The 19964-nt window shown below is 36.6% G+C and overlaps 1 protein-coding gene across 10 annotated transcripts in view; it reads right to left on the reverse strand.

The window, feature by feature from the left end:
• Positions 1–19964, reverse strand: part of CLASP2 (cytoplasmic linker associated protein 2) — a 149847-nt gene that overhangs the window by 50792 nt on the left and 79091 nt on the right. For all 10 annotated transcript variants that reach the window (XM_037526026.2, XM_037526085.2, XM_054693018.1 and 7 more), the window contains 5 exons: positions 12021–12080; positions 10584–10661; positions 9805–9972; positions 8454–8509; positions 7241–7414 (listed from right to left, as the gene is read on the reverse strand). In XM_037526026.2, the coding sequence (XP_037381923.1) occupies positions 7241–7414; positions 8454–8509; positions 9805–9972; positions 10584–10661; positions 12021–12080 (536 nt within the window). The remainder of the gene's footprint in view (positions 1–7240; positions 7415–8453; positions 8510–9804; positions 9973–10583; positions 10662–12020; positions 12081–19964) is intronic.

The following is a 19964-nucleotide window of genomic DNA, read 5'->3' on the forward strand; positions in this document are numbered from 1 at the left end:
TCACATTTAAAAGCAGACTAAATAAATGCATTTAAATGTTGATGGTATTTAAATGCCAATGATAAAGCAATGGTGCATGCTTTTCCTAATGCATAAATGAGTTTGCTAAAATTAAAAACACAAAACAAAAGCATTAATATTACTACTGGCGAAATAAAGAAACTTTGTGCTAACTTTATACCAGATATTACTAAAAATGTTAAGCAATTATGTTTTCTTGGCATGAAGTGATCCATGAGCAAAGCAAAATTCCAGGATGAATTTAAAAACCGTCCATATGTATAATGAACATAACCAAACAAAAAGTAGAAGCTATTAAAGCTGGCAAATACACAGATTTGCAAAGAAAATTAGCCTATTTTAGTTTTTAATATTTAATTCCTACTAATGGAAATATTAATGTGGAGGTATTTGTGTTACTAACAAAATATATGATTCTTACCATCTTCAGATGCTGTTCCTAAATAAGAGAAATAAAACAATAACATTTCAACAAATTCTGCCAGTGGTGATTTAAGACCTACCTCGTGCCTCCCACCCATGACTAAAATGAAAGGGTGAAAATAAACCACATCTTCGAAACTGATAACCTTTACTCTCATATGACTTATTTTGAGAAAAATGAAATTTAAGGTAAAACAATGACACACAGCACAAAATAAAGGTGAAACTAGACAACCGATGTGGAAAAATTCTAAATGAACACTTTTATATGCTATATTTCAGACTTATAATTTGAAATGGTAAAATTAGAGAAATTAATCACTCAATGAAGAGACAACTCTCTAATTACTTTCTTTAAAATAAAATCTTTAGAGCCTTCTAAATGAGAATGCTTTTTGAACATTTTCTTAAAAGGTAGCCCATTAAGTTTCTTGAAAAACTGACAAATAAGGGAATCAAATCCTGTCCTAGGCTTTATTAACCCAGTATTTTTATCAAAACATTGCCTATCAATCCATCAGCTCAATACTTATGTAAGCTCCTTAAGATGTCAGTGAAAACTAGAAAAAAATGACCAAATACAAATACCAAAATTTACTACTACTACTACTACTACTACTACTACTACTACTACTACTACTACTACTACTACTACTACTACTAGAGGGCAATAATAGATATATCTTGCTCTGTGTGTGTATGTATGTTAACACCAGATTGAAATCAGTGAGTTAATACAATGGATAACACAGGTGACTCCTCCAAAAGGCTGATGTTTTTGATCCAAACCAGAATTTATTTTGATCTGGAAAGAGGGTAATTTGTTCTCAAAGGATCCAGAATTTCAGTGTTAGAAGTGGTAGCTATGGGTTTGAAATATAGAAACTATCCCTTGGTGAGCTTTAATTTCATTTGATATTTTTTTACTCATGAAATACGTTAAACATATAACTAATCACAGAGACTAATATGTAAGTAACACTCATGTACCCAACCCAAGTTTAAACCAACATTTTGTTTAGTCAGAATGGAAGGTATATCAATTTCAGTTTATATAGTAATTACAGAAAAACATACAGTTCTCCATTTTTCCTAGGTCTCATACTGTGACTTACAGATTCTGTATCTTCTTAAGTTCTTAAAAATAGCTCAAGTTCCTAGATAACATATGGTATCTGATGAAGTCAAAGGAAAGAATGGATAATATGTGGTCTAGTATCAGACAAAAAATACCATAAAGATTAAAAAATACCACAATGAACCAAGCAACTACAGATAAACTAGTCATCTGAATACTATAATTAAAAAGGCGAAGATTAAAGGAAGTTCATTTTTGATTAAATGTTAGTTTAAAATGCATTCTTAAGAGACAGCATCTATAACTTGCATTAACTTTCATACTCCTGTGAATCTGTAAAATGTCTTTTTCTCCTACATTAGAATCAGTAAACTAAAGAGTTGGGTCAAATGACATATTAGACCTCTTTCCATTCTTCTGAATCTAATATTTCAGAGAGATGTAAGAATTCAAGAATATTTCTAAAAACTCAGAAAACTGTATGTATCTGAATTTAAGATAAATGACTTAACTTACATCAAACAGTAACTAAGTATTTTAGACTAGAAAACTAAAAAATGGGTATGCCTAACCCAAAATTCAATCAGAAAATTATATAGCCATTATCACATTAAGATTGATAAATAAGGAATTTCTTTTCAGAAATTAAGGGAATTAGTTAAGATACTATATAGAATCCAGGGGTCATAAAAATCTTTAGTAGGAGAATTAGAAAAAGAAGTTCTTACCATCCATCTTGTCAGAAGTATCCTCTTTGATGAAAGAGCAAGCAAAGAATAGAGGAAAACTTGGTATATTAGAAAAAAATTTTATAAATCCCAAGAAAACATTATTTTTAAGAGGACAGAATTCATAGCACAGACATGTATTTTTACCTTGTTTTCAACTAAAACATAATAGAAGATTTAAGAAGATGAGGCTCCTATGTAAGATAAAGACTACCCCTTCTCATAAAAAAAAAATTCAATAATGAATCTGATTTTCATTAGCCTATAAAGAGAAAAGGTAGTGAAATCCATGTCCCATCTTGGATCTCTGACGTTATCAGGCAAACCTTTGTTCTGGTCTGTTGAATTTCTCTTAATCAGTTACCTTGCCTTGCTTCTTCTTTTTCTCCACAGCCTAAAGTTCACCCTCAAATTCCATTCTTTAGCTTTCATCATTATCCTCTCTCTATCTTGTTGCTTCTCCACCCTATCCTTTCTTAGGAATCTCAGACCCTATAAAACCTTAGATACGGATGAATCTAACAAAATAATAATACTACTAATAATACTACTACTAATAATAATACTTCCCTCTTTTAGGTGCATGGAGAAAATCACATGACCACAAAAGCATGCACACTGACACTTAAGAAACTGGGGTAATCATCAGGTTTGGCCTTAAGTCTCAGTGCAGGAAAGCTTTAGCATAGCAGCAGGCATAATGTTGCTCTTAAGGGATTAGCTCTGGGGTGGCCTCTGGGAACTTAGTTTTGGATGCTCCCTGTGTCAGTAAGGTTACTGTGTGTGTGAGAGGGTACTGAGTGAGCTCTGCTCTCCCAACTTGCCAGTCTGTTACTGCAAATGGTGTGACTTATGGTGACCATCCGGTTTCTTTTCTGCAGCCTGGAATCCAGGTAATTGTGAGTGGTTGGGCAGTAGAGTACTACTCTCCTATACTCATCCTAGACTCTGGGAACTTGAAAGACTATGCACATGCTTAGTCACAGATGGAGGAAGGAGGGGCTGTTCTATGCAGCCCCTCATCCTCATCTCTGCAAGGGAAAACTTAGAAAGTCTGTGCCTAGACTCCTCCAGAATACCTGATGAGTCATTTCCCCTTGTTTATCCTGCCAGCTTGTCTTTTCGCTTTAATAAATCTCAGCCCCAAGCACAGTTCTCTCAGAGCCTTGTGAGTCCTTTCAAGTCCTCAAATGTGTAGGCAGCTGTAGGAAACCCAGAAGAGTGCCCCACCTCTTGTTTCTCCTCAACAGCTATTCCAAAGCTGGTCACCTCTTAGATACCCTTTTTATTAGCACTGATTCTGTCTCTCACTTCTGAGGCAGAAAGTTACAACCAACTCACTGATGACACTCTTCTTAATTGTCCTCCCCCCATCCAATATATCTGAATCAACAGCCTTCATTTCCTTCCCTTCTACTGCAGTCAAAGTGGCAACCCTTCCCCATACAAGGCTAATTCTGCAGTGATGCTCTAGAAATCCCATTCCTCATGTCTTCCATAAGAACTCTGGCCATAAATTATCTCCTTTCATCCTGGTATGTTTTACTTTTCCTTCTCTACTGACTCATATAGAAACATATTTAACTTCTATAACCTTAAAACAGAAACAGTTTATGCAAATTCTCCTTCAAACTTCTTCCTCAAACAACTGAAATCTGACTTCTGTCCACATCTCACAGAAACTATTTTCTTTTCCACTAATATGACTTGGCAAACTCAGTTGTTTTGAAAAAACATTCATAAGCATGAATACATATAATCAAGGTTTCCTTAACTGTCTCCCACACACCACACCTCCTCTTCAAAATAAAGTTTTAAAGGATAAATCTCAAAAGCACTTGGAATATTATTATTGCAAAAGGATTCAATACTTTAGTGAGGAAAATAAATCCAGTGGCAAGTTCTTTAAGGAAAGTACTGAGTTTAATATTGAAAGATTCAAACACTGAAATAAGAACAATTCTCTAATGACTTTCAAATCTAATCTCCAGCATAGTTCTCTCTTTTGAGTTCTAATACCACTATATCTCAATGCAACCCCCATACCCCCACCATACACACACTCCACCATGTCCTCTGAATACCCCCAGTTTGATGTCTTACAGGGACTTTAAACTGAAAACTTGTAAAAATAAACAAACTTTTGAACTGCTTATTCTTGAACAACCTCCCAATAGACTGAGACACTGTGAGTGTAGAAGCATGTATCTCTGGATCTCCACCCAGAGTAGGTCACCTGGAAAACTTTGTGCTAAGTGATGAAAAGTAATGGAATACTGCTTTTGACCAAAAATGTTCAGTTATGTGAAGGCAGACTCAACTTAAAACACAGTACAACACACACCTGTGTCAAAGAAAGCTAACATAAAGGAGAGGGATGTGGAAGAGGAGGAAGGGCAGGAGGGAGGGAAAGATAAAGAGAAATTTATTACCTAGTCTCTGGAAAGAGTCACAGGCAAGTAGCTCACTGCCCCTGAATGAACTGGGCCAGATGAAGAAAAGAGAAAGGAAGGATATGTTTCCCTTCTATAAAATTACATATAGAAATTTAAAGTATGTTTTTCATAGATGCTCTTTATCAAGTTCAGAAAGTTCCCTTACATTTCTACTTTGTTGAATATTTTCATCATGAAAGGATATTGGATTTTGTCAAATACTTTTTCAGCACCAAGTGAGATGATCATGGTGCTTCTGACCTTTATTTATTAATATGGTACATTATGATGAGTGGTTTTCATATATTGAAATAACATCTTTTTGGCAATATAATGTTTCTAACACAGGAAAGTTTTATAGCAATTAAAAGTACTATTCAACCCACTGTTGACATCTTTGTCTATATATAATTTTATACAAAATGATGGTATTATTTGATCTTCATTGAAAATATAACTTGTTAATTGCTATGAAGTGCACATAAAAGGACAGACCATAACTTAACCATTCCCTGTTTGTTACACAACATATCAAGATTGATTCCAATAACATCCATTATTAAAACATCATGAATAGTCTTTATTTCTTGACATACTGATCTATAAACATTAGATTATGGGGTCAAAATGGTGAGTATTATTAAAAGTTTCATGGGCATAACTAAATTGCCACTAAGAAAAAGTACCCCATAATTAATTCATATCAGCACTTTTCAACCACATGCTTTAATTAATTTGTGGGCATGAAACTTAACTTTCTTATTATATCTACAGGTCTTTCAATCTGAATTTGCTTGATTTTAACAAGGCTCGATATTCTGGTATTTTAAAAGACAACTTCATATATTTTTTTCTGGTGTATTTCTGGTTTACTTGATTCAAATTTGTAATGCTACAGAAGGCTTTTATAGATGTTAAAATACTAGTACAATTTTGTTTAAACCTTCTTCTAAAATCACTTTATCTTTAAAGACTAGGTAATTGCATATTCTTACATATTCTTAGTTTCTTACATAATAAAAGTCATATATATTTCTATTTTTTAGGGTAATTTAGGTAAAGTATTCTTTTCTGTAAAATTCTGGTAAGGGCAATACATAAATCTTGATTTTCAGTAAATCTTGAGACATTTGTGCTAGAAATTCCAAGGGTAATTAACGACTTTGATTTTAATGTCCCTGTAATATCCACCTACTCTTTGACTTTCAAAAACACACCCATTGTTTACAGATTGTTCCTCCTAGCAACCCTGATTGAGATCTAATTTTAGAAAAGCAGAATTCTTTCAGGAAAGGGGTGAACAGTGAGACAGTCTGCCAAAAATTTGGGATTATATGCAAAATGGTTCATAATTCTAAAAAGTTCAAGGTCTAAAACCCATAACAAATCCAAATAAACTAAACTGATTTACCACAGATGAAAAAAATTTCTATACTTTCAGTTCAATGGGTCATTTGATCTAAGAGGAAAGGCTGCTTTTCTTGCTATGCATATATTTTTCTCTAAAAAGGAGTTCATCTAAAACTTGTCAACATTTTAACCTTTTCTCTTGTGTATGGCAAAACCTTTTTCCTTTTTCCCTTTTAGTTTTTGAATGATTTGATTTTTTATTTTCATATTGAAGATTAAAATGTAAGGGACATTTCCCTCATGGTTTTTTGCCTTTTATATTTAGAAAATCTTTCCCCAGGTTAAGATTAGACAAATACTCAATTACTATGTTTTCATCAAGTTGGTTTGTTTTTGTTCGACTTTTTAGTTGTCTAGAATAAATTTTTATACGGTGTGAGACATGGTTCTAACTTAATTTTGTATCAAACTGTAAAACAAGTGTCTAAACACCACTTACTGAATAATGTGTTTTTTCCTCACTGAATGCAGCAGTGCCAGCTTTATCATGTGCTACATTCATACCTAACAACTCTACAGTGTCAATGATCTGCCTGTCCAGTATTCCCACCAGTACCGCCAATGAAGAAGAAAACAAAGCACAGTGATTAATAAACTATGGACAACCAACCTCAAACTTATTGATGACATAGGAGAGCAAACTCTGAAATGCTTTGGAAATACATGTTTATGCTTTGAAATTCTCCCAGCATGCCAAGACATTAACATCTTGGTAAGGCAACAGAAATAGGAAAGAAAACAGAGAAGCTAAATACAAGGTCAATGCTCTTCCCAAACTGCCTTAGTAACTGGTGGTTGGATGTGGCAGCAGTGTAAGGCTATAAAAATTCCACAGGCAAATCATGGAATAAAGAATTATTTCTCAGGGCCTCCCCTGGTGGCACAGCGGTTGAGCACTGGACTGCGGCGAGGGTTCCACAAAAAAAAAAAAAAAAAAAAAAAAAAAGAATTGTTTCTCAGAAGACAATGAAACAGAGAAAACGTAAACAAGGCAGCTTAACTACCTCAGAACTATGTTCCAAATACAGAATCATTAGTGTTAATTATCCTTAACTAGCAAGTTCGAAATGGACATGATTAAAGTATCACCACCATCCTGTCTTCAGTGAGAATGGGGAGAAAACACTGTGAATTAGCTGTCTTACCTAGTGATGCATAGGAACCTGGATTCAGGGCACCTGCCCCTAATCGCCCACTCCGCACAGACTGGCCAGCAGCATGATGTGCCTTCGCGCCAGCAGCAGCATTCACATCAATGTCACTTCGTGAACGCTGCAGGCTTCCTGGAAGGGAACTGGTTTTGTTGCTGCCTGCTGATACTATAGAAAGTAACACAAAGATAACATTAATTAAATTACTGCAAATAATATAAACTTGAATCTATCATAAACTAAATCAAGATGATAAGTGGTCAAAAAGAAAGCTGTGCCAAGTGAACACCAGAAAATACTCTATGAAGTACCTTGAAGTAAGAACGCTTCCATTGCAATCCTGGCACTACTGATCTTGGAATAGTTTTCTCAATAGCTTTCTTCCCCATTTTCCTCTTCAAAAATGGGAAAAAGCTATACTCTGTAAAATTCATAGAACTATTCTGTAAACAAAGGTATTAATGACTGAGTCATGAAAATGAAATACTGTACAAGATAAACAGATGGCACAAATATTATTTTTTTATTATCAGGAAAAAGCAAGAAAAATTAGTCTGGGAATAGGGTTATTCAGAAACTAATGCGGGTTCTGGCACTCTCAGGCAATGTAAGTTAAGTCATTTCTTAATGACTTCAGCTCCTTAGTTTTTCCGTTTTAAAAATGAGGAGTTTTATAAGCTATGAGTTATGATCCATTAATAGGCTGAATCATGACTAATATTTAAGTGGGTCATGACTAATATTTTAAGGAAAAGAAATAGAATAGAGCATCACAATTAAAGGTAAGCGGTGTTCAGGGATACTCTCGATGTAAATATATGTGTTACACAGTACATGTATAGTGTATGTACATGATTGTTTACCCTACACTGTGTATGTATCAGTGTATATATAGCTTATGTAGATGGTATATAAACACAAGTATGGAGTACATGTGCGGTACTGGGATACTATGTAAAGTGATTCTCACCTTGGGTCATCGCATCAAGAGTTTAAAAGGTTAAAAATAATTCAAAACTACAGTTTAAAACCTTTCAAAGCATATCAAAGGAGTTTAAAAACTAAACAATTAAAAGCAGTAATTTTAAAACTGTTTTGATGTGGATTCACAGTGAGAATTTTACATTGTAACTTTTACTATTTATAAGGTAGCTTTTACTTTATTTATTAAGATATGCTATAACTCTTACTTAAAAAAGCATTTTACCTCTTCCAGCCACAGTTGACGGATTTGCTGTAGACCATTTTGAAGAAAAAGGGCGACTGTAAGGTAAATAAAAGGTAATTTATTATTCCTCTGATAATTCACGAAATACTACTTAGTTTTATGAATATTTAAGTATTGGCAGAGAGCTGACAATATTCAAGGCAACTCATAATCTTTGTGGGGTCAAGATACCAAAGAGACTGGAATTACAGAGAGGCAAGCTGACATTCTGTGAGCTATTCTTCTGGAGAAATCTGTAAATACTTGCAGCCACTACTAGGGAGCAGAGAAGGCATAAGAGTTTTGAGCAATTTGTAGGATTAGAATCAGAAAACAGAGCTAAGGCCACCAAGGCAAGGATGTGAGGTAGCCAACATAATGATGAGAACGGAGTTACAGTGCAGTGAGTCAGATACTAGAGGGATATGCTGAATTTTTAAGTAATGCAAAAGGCACGAAAGGAATACTATGGACACACCAGCCACATCAGAACTCTGAGTAACAAGGTTCTAAAGATGACTTCTGAATCTCCATTACAGTCCCTTCATTACAACACCCTAGAAATGGCCACTTACTGTATGACCGTTTTAAGGTATTTAAAAAATGTACACTGCTCAGTCTTTTTCATACATGTGAACATATAGAAACAAAATATGAATCACTAAACTCTATCCAAAGAGAAGTTATACTAGCATTTTTCCAACCTTTGAGACAACAGACAAAAGAAAATAAGCATAGTCATCCCTTGGTCTATGCAGGAGACTGGTTCCAGGACTCCAAAGGATATCGAAATCTTTTGATGCTCAAGTCCCTTATATAAAATTCTAGAATAACTGCATATAACCTATACATATCCTCCTGTATACTTTAAATCATCTCTAGATTATAACTCTAGAATACTGCTAATCTACAATACCTAATACAATATTAAATGTGATGTGAATAGGTATTATTCAGTATGGTCAGGGACTAATAACAAGAGAAAATACTGTATATGTTCAGTACAGATGCAATCATTCTTAGGTCTAACTACACAGGATAATAAGTCCTTACTTTATACCTTCAATAGATTCTTGAAAACTGTGACTTTAGGTAAAATGACATAGAACAAAATCAATTTTTTACTATAGCCTAGTTGATATAAACAGGAATGATGTTCCTATGACATATTTCTGGTCACAAAAACATTACCAAACTTCTAATACTAAACAATGAAGAAACCGCAGATATGGAGGCCCAAATGTACATTCCAGGCTTTTGTCAAAACTAAGCAGATATTCAAGAATTTGATTAAAGGAATTTTGGGAAATTGGGGAGAAGAAATCAGTAATTATCATTTATAAGACCTTACTTGAGACTTTCTTGTGAGCTAGATGAGGACCTGTCTGATTGTGGAAGAGATGCTACACTGCCAGAACTCTTTAAGTAAGTTTGAAGACTCTTCTGATAAGACGGTTCAAGGGAATTATACAGTGTTTCAGCTTCACCAGGGAAGTGGTTTCTAAGACCCATGTAAGTCCTGTAAAACAAATGAACAAATAACAAAAAGGGGAGAAAACCACGATAATAGCTGTACATGCTTAGACACTGATAGTAACATATATATGTTCAAGAAGAAAAAAGATGAGCCCTTAGGGTTTTTTTTTTTAAATACATCCTCTATGTGTCAAGTGAACACTAATTTAACAAAGTTTCAGTGACAAAATGGCACACTTTTAAGAAAAGCCTATCTCAGTTCAAAACCTGACTGTGATCCTTAAGGCTTAGCTTTTAGTAAACCCACAAATCTCATTTTAAGGCTTAGAAAATAATATATACTAAGTGTACCACAAAGTATCTGGTACATAATAATGCTTAATAAATAACAGCTACTTTTATTCACAATATAAGTAAATAGATCGTGATGGACTAGTACTGATGATTACACAAAGGAAAATGCAAAGTAAACAGTAAACATCTACTATAGATTAAATGTAGAAAAATCAATCCCAATTTTATTAAATAGTTAATCAAGCATTTAGAATACTTGGGAAACCTATGATATGATCATTTCATTCTCCCAATACAATTCCTTTTAAAGTAAAGGCCAAAGTTTGTTTAAGTTAACATAAAAATATATTATAGACTTACTTTCTCGCCTCCACTCTGGCCTCAGCATCAGCATCATGAATTCCTTTCTTAATAGTTTCAACCAAGACAGTTGCATGTCTATAAAATAAAACATCTTTAGATTCATGTGTAAAGTTATGTATTTCACCACAAATGATACCTGCCTATAGGTTACTTGTCATTCAAAGGGGTGGGAGAAGTAAAAAGAATACTCTCAGTATTCGAAGATTGCAAAGTTTTCTAATAATTCATCTCACATATTTCATTCATGTATGGTTTCCTTCTGACAACTCAAACATAAACCTGAATATATATTACTATGGAATCCAGGTAACTAAAAATATCTAGTATTCAAATTTTAAATTTGTAATGAATTGAAAAAAACTTCTGTGTGATTCTTTACTAACTCACTTATATAGAAAGTAAATTGCTAACAGAATAATCAGTTATGAACTGACTTAACTGAACAATAGCTGTCACAAAATAATTTAAATAAAACTTGGAATTAGTTACTGATTACATTAAATCATGAATTCTAGGTTTTTGCTTTTTTTTTTAAAGATTTATTTATTTATCCATACAAGAGCTGGGGTACAGGCCAGAGATGTGGGGAGTGACAAGATTCACCAGAGACAGAGTGGGGAACAGAACAGGCAGACTAACTGAAAGACACTGCTGAGGAGAGCAGCGGGTGAGACAGGAGAGGTCTGCTGCCCTATGTGGGTTGCTCCCTGGCCGGCTGGGGATCAAACTCATGCTGCAGAGGCTGAGGATTGCTTCATAGTGCAGTGCTTCACCCCTTGTGCCACCAGGGAGGCCCTGAATTCTAGTTTTAATAAATTAAAGTGTGAACAAATGTACAGATTTCCATTAAAATGGAAAATCAGCAGCATACTCTTATATAAATGCTGGTATGTCGTATGCTTCACACTTGAAACTAAGGAGAAGTACAGGCATGCAGACAGCCACTAACAAACTAGGTGCCCACATCTTGTTCTTGTTCATCTCAGCATTACATGAAACACTGCCCAGTATGTACTCGACGATGACACCTAACAGGTGGTGTGAAGAAACTTTTCAATGAATCTCTCTCTCATTTCTCTTATCTCCTAAAGGAAGTGCCTTCCTCCATCTTAAATCATTCATTACTCAATAAACTGCACTTCAGGAAACCTATCTAAGAGCAGAGATAAGTCTTTAAATGTTTGTCCAATTTAATTTGGAGTACCTTAAAATAAAACATTCTATTTAAGAGACCCTCTTCCCACAAAGAAGAAAATTCACAGTCCTCATAACTACAATGATTAAGAGGAGCATGACAGCACAGCTTTATAGGAAAATTAATACAAGTAACTTTTAAGTCAAAATGAGAAGCAATTCAAAACCAATATATCAACTCTGAAGAATTGGTGACAATGTGGAAGGGAGAGTGCTGGGAGAGGGAGAGCCAATGCATACCTTTCCAATGAATGAGTCTGCCATTCTTGTAGCAATAAATCTAAAAATTCAAATGAACGCCTGAAAAATAAGAGTTATATTTTAATGTTATAGTATTATATTAAGTTACATTAACTTATAACTGTCAAACAGTAAAAACTAGGGAAGAAGACATTAGCTCCTTATCAAAAACTGTCAAAGGATCAAATAATGTCAAAATTGGGCCTCCCCTGATGGCACAGGGGTTGAGCGCTGGGCTGTGAAGCTGCCCGCAGCCTCCGCAGCAGCGCCAGTTCAATCCCTGGCCACCGGGGCGAGGGTCCCACATGGTGCGCAGACCTCTCCTGCCGTGCCCAACTGCTCCCCTCAGCAGTGTACTTCAGTCCTTCTGCCTGTTCTGCTCCCTGCTCTGGCTCTGGTGAATTCTTTTACCCTCCTGTGCTCCTGACTATACCCAGTGCTTGGATAAATAAATAAATAAATCTTTAAAAAATAATAATAATAGGGCACTCTCCGACCGGCAGAGGGGAGGAAACAACAAACCAAAACGGCCAACAAGAAAAACGGACGCAGCAAGCGGGACTGGGAGTGGAAAGGAACTATTTCAGCCACCACACCCCGTGAACGGGAGCTGTGGAGAACCCTGCAGGATTCGCCGCGGCGGTGAGCGAACGGCTCCGGGCGCCATTAGAGAAGAACAAAGACCCCGGGAGACGCGCACACAGCCCGGGCTGCCGGTAAGCTGGCGCGGATAGCGGCGCGCTCGGCGCGCTTGAAAAGCAAGTGCAGACCAGGATCGCGGCTGCCCAGGTCCCCGCGCCTGCGACCTAGGCTTGGGAGACGACCTAGGCTTGCGGGGAGGCGCGGAGGTCCTCACTGAGGTGAAGGTCCCTCCCTGAGTGAGCAGGAACCAGGCGTCCAGGCACGGGAGCGGTGCAAAAGGCGCCCTTCCCGCGCCACTGAACTGGGCTACAGCCCGCGTCCTGGAACTGAGGGCTTTGGAACTGAGACCCGGGGCACGAAATTAGGGGCGTGGGTTCCCCACGACGGTGGGGCACAAGGCAGACACAGCACCCCAAAGCCGTTGAGGTGTACCCTACCATCCCCGCTTTGCTCCCTGTCCCACGGCGCGGAAAATCAGCTCCCCAAGGACTCTAGGAGAGATCTTTGGCGCCACCTAGCGACTTGTAGACAGCACAGGCTCCTGAAGGAACTAGTGGCCAGCTGGGGAGTTAGCCCACACCCGGCCCCTTCCGAACAAGTAGTCTGAGCCCACAGGGAGAGCGAGCACCCACAGCCAGGGCAGACCAGGCACGCAGAAGAGTGTGCCTGACACCGGACGCGCAGGGAGTGTGTCCCACATCACTATTTTAGAACAGGGACATTTCTTCAGTAAAGACTACCTGCAGAAGGCTTCCTCAGGAGCCAGAGGTGAGCGGGGGAAGTTCGCCCACGCCAGACCCCCTCTGGCCTGCAGTCCAAGCCCAGAGGGGGAGCAGGAACCCACCGCCGGGGCAGACCAGGCGCACAGGGGAGTGTGTCCCCATATCGACATTTTTGGACAGGGACCTTTCTCCAATAAAGACTGCTTGAAACTGACAGATGACTCCAGGAGGAACCAGAGGGGAGAAGAGAAGCCCACCCAAGATGCCGGCCAGTCCCAACAACACAGTGTCCCAACGCATACGGCAAATTAGAAAACAGACAGTAGGGAGGAGAAGAACCACACGCAACCTAGCAACTCTCCAGAGAAAAAGCACACCACAAAAAGAAAACCAGCCCCCAGATTGCAACGACAGTAACTTGGAAGAACTTCTGAGCCTTCCAGAAAGAGAATTTAAAATTGCCGTGATTAAAAAACTGACAGAAGTCATAAAGGAAAACAATGATAAGGGAAAATAATCAACGATCAGAAGAATGAAATTGAGTCCCTAAAGAGGGAAGTAAAAGAAATGCAGGAGATCAAAGAATTAGTGGAAGAACTAAAGAATTCTGGGAAAAGCAATGAAAGCAGAATTGATGAAATGGAAGAACGAATAAGTGCTCTTGAAGACACAGAAATAAAAAGAACCAAAACAGAAAAGGAAAGAGAAGTACGAAGGAAAAAGAATGAAGAAAGACTTCGGGAACTATCTGACTCCATGAGGAAAGGAAATATAAGAGTTATAGGAATACCAGAAGGAGAGGAGAGAGAAGTAGGAACAGAGAAAATATTCAAAGAGATAATTGAAGAGAACTTCCCAAATGTGAAGAAGGAGCTGAAAATTGATATACAAGAAGCAAGAAGAACACCAAACTTCCACGACGAAAGAAAAAATACAGCAAGACACATAATAGTAAAGCTCCCAAGAATCCAGGACAAGGAAAAAATAATGAAGCTGGCAAGAGGGAAGAAACAGATAACATTCAAAGGAAAGCCAATCAGGCTGACATCAGACTTCTCCGAAGAAACACTACGGGCAAGGAGAGAGTGGAGGGACATAGTCAACAGACTCCAAGAAAACAGATGCCAACCAAGAATACTCTATCCCGCAAAGCTCTCCTTCCTTTTTGAAGAAAGAATATGGACCTTCCCAGACAAACAGAAACTCCGGAATTTCATTGCAACTAAACCCCCACTCCAAAAAATACTACAAGGAGTCCTAAAGCCAGAACCTCAGAGGGACGAATAACAATGAAAGAAGGCCAAAAAAAAAAAAAAGTTATTAAAAGAATAAATAAATAAAATCAAAGGAAAGACAAACACAATGGCAAATACAGATGTTAACATATCAATATTAACTCTAAATGTAAATGGACTAAACTCTGCAATAAAAAGACACAGAGTTGCAGCCTGGATTAAGAAACAAAACCCAACCTTTTGCTGTCTCCAGGAAACACATTTAGCTACAAAAGATAAAAATAGGCTCAAAGTCAAAGGATGGAAAACAATCCTACAAGCAAATGGGCCAAAAAAGAAAGCAGGAACAGCTATACTTATATCAGATAAAACAGATTTCAAACTCAAAAAGATAAAAAGAGACCCCAATGGTCACTACATTATGATCAAGGGGACAATACTTCAAGAAGAAATAACACTCATTAACATATACTCACCAAACGAAGGAGCACCAAAATATATCAGACAACTGTTGTCTTCTCTGAAAACAGACATCAGAGAAAACACATACGTAGTGGGAGACTTCAACACACCACTATCAACAATGGATAGATCAACAAGACAAAAAATAAGTAAAGAAACCAAAGCTCTAAATAAGGACCTAGAGCAATTGGGCTTAACAGACATCTATAGAACACTAAACCCCAAAAAAACGGAGTACACATTTTTCTCAAGCGCACACGGATCATTCTCCAGGATCGATCACATACTGGGGCACAAGACAAACATCAACAGATACACCAAGATTGAAATCATACCAACCATCTTTTCTGACCATGAAGGCATCAAACTAGAACTAAACCATAAAAAGAAGGCAAGGAACTTTCCTACCTCATGGAGATTAAAAACCACACTACTGGAAGACCACTGGACTAATGAGGAGATCAAAGAAGAAATTAAAAAATTTTTTGAATTGAACGACAAGGAGGACACCAATATCCTAAATGTATGGGATGCAGCAAAAGCAGTAATAAGAGGAAAATATATAGCAATAGAAGCTCACATCAAGAAACAAGAAAGAACTCAAAGAAACAACCTAATCTCGAAGCTCAAAGATCTAGAAAAAGAACAACAAAAAAACCCCAAAACCAGTAGAAGAAAAGAAATAATAAAAACCAAAGCAGAAATAAATGAAATTGAAACTAAAAAAACAATCCAAAAGATCAATGAAACCAAGAGCTGGTTCTTTGAAAAAATCAATAAAATAGACAAACCCCTAGCCAGGCTCACAAAGGAAAAAAGGGAGAAAGCACAAATAAACAGGATCATCAATGAAAGAGGAGAAATCACAACGGACACAGCAGAAATCAAAAGAATAATCAGTAACTACTATGAACAGTTATATGGAAACAAGTTTAATAATCTAGAGGAGATGGACAAATTCCTACAACTCTACAATCACCCAAAGCTAGATAAAGAAGAAATAGAACACCTAAACAGACCAATTACAATTAGCGAAATTGAAATGGTAATCAAAAACCTCCCCAAAAACAAAAGCCCAGGACCTGATGGATTTACAAATGAATTCTACCAAACATTCAGAGACGAATTAGTGCCTATCCTTCACAAACTCTTCCAAAAAATTGAGAAGGAAGGGACAATACCAAACACGTTCTATGAAGCCAACATTACACTAATACCAAAACCGAACAAGGACAACACTAAAAAGGAAAACTACAGGCCAATCTCCCTAATGAACACTGATGCAAAAATCCTCAATAAAATTTTAGCCATCAGAATCCAACAATGTATCCATAAGATAATTCACCACGACCAAGTAGGATTCATTCCAGGGGCACAAGGATGGTTCAACATCCGAAAATCAATCAACGTTATCCAACACATCAACAAACAGAAATATAAAAACCATATGATAATATCAATAGATGCTGAGAAAGCTTTCGACAAAGTGCAACACCCATTCATGATAAAATCCCTTGAAATTCTTGGGATACAAGGAACATACCTCAACATCATAAAGGCCATCTATGACAAGCCAACAGCCAGCATCATTCTCAATGGTGAAAAGCTGAAAGCAATTCCATTAAGATCTGGAACAAGACAAGGATGTCCACTCTCACCACTGCTTTTCAATATAATACTGGAAGTCCTAGCCAGAGCAATAAGACAAGAGAAAGACATCCAAGAAATCCAAATAGGAAAAGAAGAAGTCAAACTATCACTATTTGCAGACGATATGATATTATACATAGAGAACCCCAAAAACTCCACAGAAAAGCTAATTCAACTCATCAATCAGTTCAGTAAAGTGGCAGGATACAAAATCAACATGCAAAAGTCAGTAGCCTTCCTATACACAAACAATAAATCTGAAGAAGAAGAAATAAAAAAAACCATCCCTTTTGTTATTGAAACAAAAAAAATCAAATATTTGGGAATAAATCTAACAAAAGAGATAAAGGACCTATACAAAGAAAACTATAAAACACTGTTAAAAGAAATAGAAGAAGACACAAAGAAATGGAGAGACATCCCCTGCTCGTGGATTGGAAGAATAAACATTATTAAAATGGCCATCCTTCCAAAAGCAATATACAGATTCAATGCTATTCCAATCAAAATTTCAATGTCATTCTTCAAAGAAATAGAACAATTATTGATGAAATTCATATGGAATCACAAAAAACCCCGAATAGCCAAAGCTCTCCTGAAAAAAAAAGAAGGGAATGGAGGCATTACACTCCCAGACTTCAAACTATACTACAAAGCCATAATCATCAAAACTGCATGGTATTGGAACAAGAACAGACATACAGACCAATGGAATCGAATAGAAAATCCAGAAATAAATCCACAGATTTATGGTCAACTAATCTTTGACAAAGGAGCAAAGACTATGCATTGGAGCAAAGAAAGTTTGTTCAATAAATGGTGCTGGGAAAACTGGGTCGCTACATGCAAAAGAATGAAGCTTGACCACTACCTCACACCATACACAAAGTCAACTCAAAATGGATTAAAGAACTAGACATAAGACCTGAAACCATAAAATATAGAAGGAAATATAGGCGAAACACTACGTGATCTGCACATCAAAGACATCTTTACAGACACATCACCCAAGCAGTGATAGTGAAGGCAAAGATAAACAGCTGGGACTACATCAAATTAAAGAGCTTCTGCACAGCAAAAGAGACAATAACAAAAACAAAGAGAAACCCCACCAACTGGGAGAACATTTTTGCACCCAACACTAATGATAAAGGACTGATCACAAAAATCTGCAAAGAGCTGATGAGACTCAGCAACAACAAAGAAAATAATCCAGTCAAAAAATGGGCAGAAGAGCTAAAAAGAAACTTCTCTGAAGAGGAAATGCAAATGGCCAACAGGCATATGAAAAAATGTTCAACATCACTTGCAATCAGGGAAATGCAAATCAAAACTACCATGAGATACCATCTTACACCAGTGAGAATGGCACATATTAAAAAAACTAGCAACAACAAATGCTGGCGAGGGTGTGGAGAAAAAGGAACTCTTCTGCACTGTTGGTGGGAGTGCAAACTGGTCCAACCACTGTGGAGAGCTGTGTGGAGATTTCTGGACCTACTAAACATAGAGCTTCCATATGATCCAGCAATTCCACTCCTAGGTATTTACCCAAAGGACACAGAAACATCAATTCCAAAGAACACCTGCACCCCTATGTTTATAGCAGCACTGTTTACAATAGCTAAGCTTTGGAAACAACCCAAATGCCCAAAAATAGATGACTGGATCAAGAAGATGTGGTACATATACACCATGGAATATTACTCAGCATTCAAAAAAGATAAACACATGCAATTTGCAGCAACATGGATGGCGCTGGAAGGGATCATGCTCAGCGAAATAAGCCAAAAAGAAAAAGAAAAATACCGGATGGTCTCACTCATAGCAGGAATCTAGAAAACTTAAATAAGGGACCAGGAAAATGAATAACTATAAGAAAGTGAAAATCAAAATCAACAAAAAACTATGAACCAGAGACACTTTTAGGGGGCGGGGCGGGAGGGAGGATTGGGGTCAGAATGGGGGGCTGCAATTGTATGGGGAATATAACAATAAAATTTATAAAAAAAAACAAAAAAAAAAAAAAAGCATGTAAAATGAAAAAAATAAATAAATAAAATATTGCTATATATAAAAAAAAAATAAATAAAATGACAAAAAAAAAACAAAAAACAAAAAACAAAAACAAAAAAAAAATAATAATAATAATAATAATAATAATAAGCCCCATTAAATAAAAAGTCAAAATTTTTCATCTCATTTGAAATCCTCTATATCCTCCTTCCCCCAGACCCCATACTAGTCTCTTTTCCTATTGAAACCTTCTATATATCACTTGTTCTAGCCCCAGGTACCTGTCTATGGCTCTGCAGCATAAGCAATGGCTTACATCTCTGCTTGGGTTAAATCCCATTCATTTCCACTACAATTATTGAGTGGGTCCCCATTTTCAAAGCAATTTTACAGTTCATTTTCAGACTCCCTTATCTTAGTCACATTCCTATTTCGCCAATTACTATTTTCCTCAATGTAAAACACAGACCAGTAAACCTTTTCTGTAAGGGCCAGAAAGTAAATTTTTTTTTTGATCCACATACAGTCTATCTCATATTCTCACTCCTCCCCTCTTTAAAAATAATCTTCAAAAATGTGAGAAAACATCTTTGTGGGTTGTACAAAACTAGACTGGACAGATTTGACATCTAATGTAGGAGAGAAATGACTGAACAACAGTCACTAAAACTCCAAACCACCCAACAGTAATAAAGATGTCTTATTACACTCTTCCTAACATTCAAAGTAGTTAAAACAATATAGTCATCAAATTAAAAAAGGGAAAGAGTTATTTAAAATTTTCTTAAACATCAAATATACAAATCTTGTTTTAATCACAGATGATGCTAATGGTGGTATCAAAAATTGTAGAAGTCATAAAGAAAGAGAGGGAAGAAGGAAGACAGGGAAAGAGACTTGCGAAATGATCGCCTTACTTTATATGGCTATTTACTCTGCTGTAAACATTATTAAATTCTCTGGGTTCTCTATCATTAGTCCGACTGACATATAGACATTGAGGTTCAGAGTAGACAAATAAATGCCCAAGGTTGGACAGTTACTCAGTGGTAGATGTAGATCTCTCACCAAGGTTTAACTCTTGGCTCCATACTCTCAAAAGTCAAGCAATCAGTAGTCCAAATAAACCAAAAATAATTATGGTAAAACTGAGACACATGGGTGGTTAAAATATTTATTCCTTTTCTCTCATATGACATAAAATAAAAAATTTTTAT

Source organism: Talpa occidentalis, unplaced genomic scaffold, assembly GCF_014898055.3.
Source record: "Talpa occidentalis isolate TD23 unplaced genomic scaffold, MPIMG_talOcc4v2.1 talOcc4.10, whole genome shotgun sequence".
NCBI classification, from domain to species: domain Eukaryota; kingdom Metazoa; phylum Chordata; class Mammalia; order Eulipotyphla; family Talpidae; genus Talpa; species Talpa occidentalis.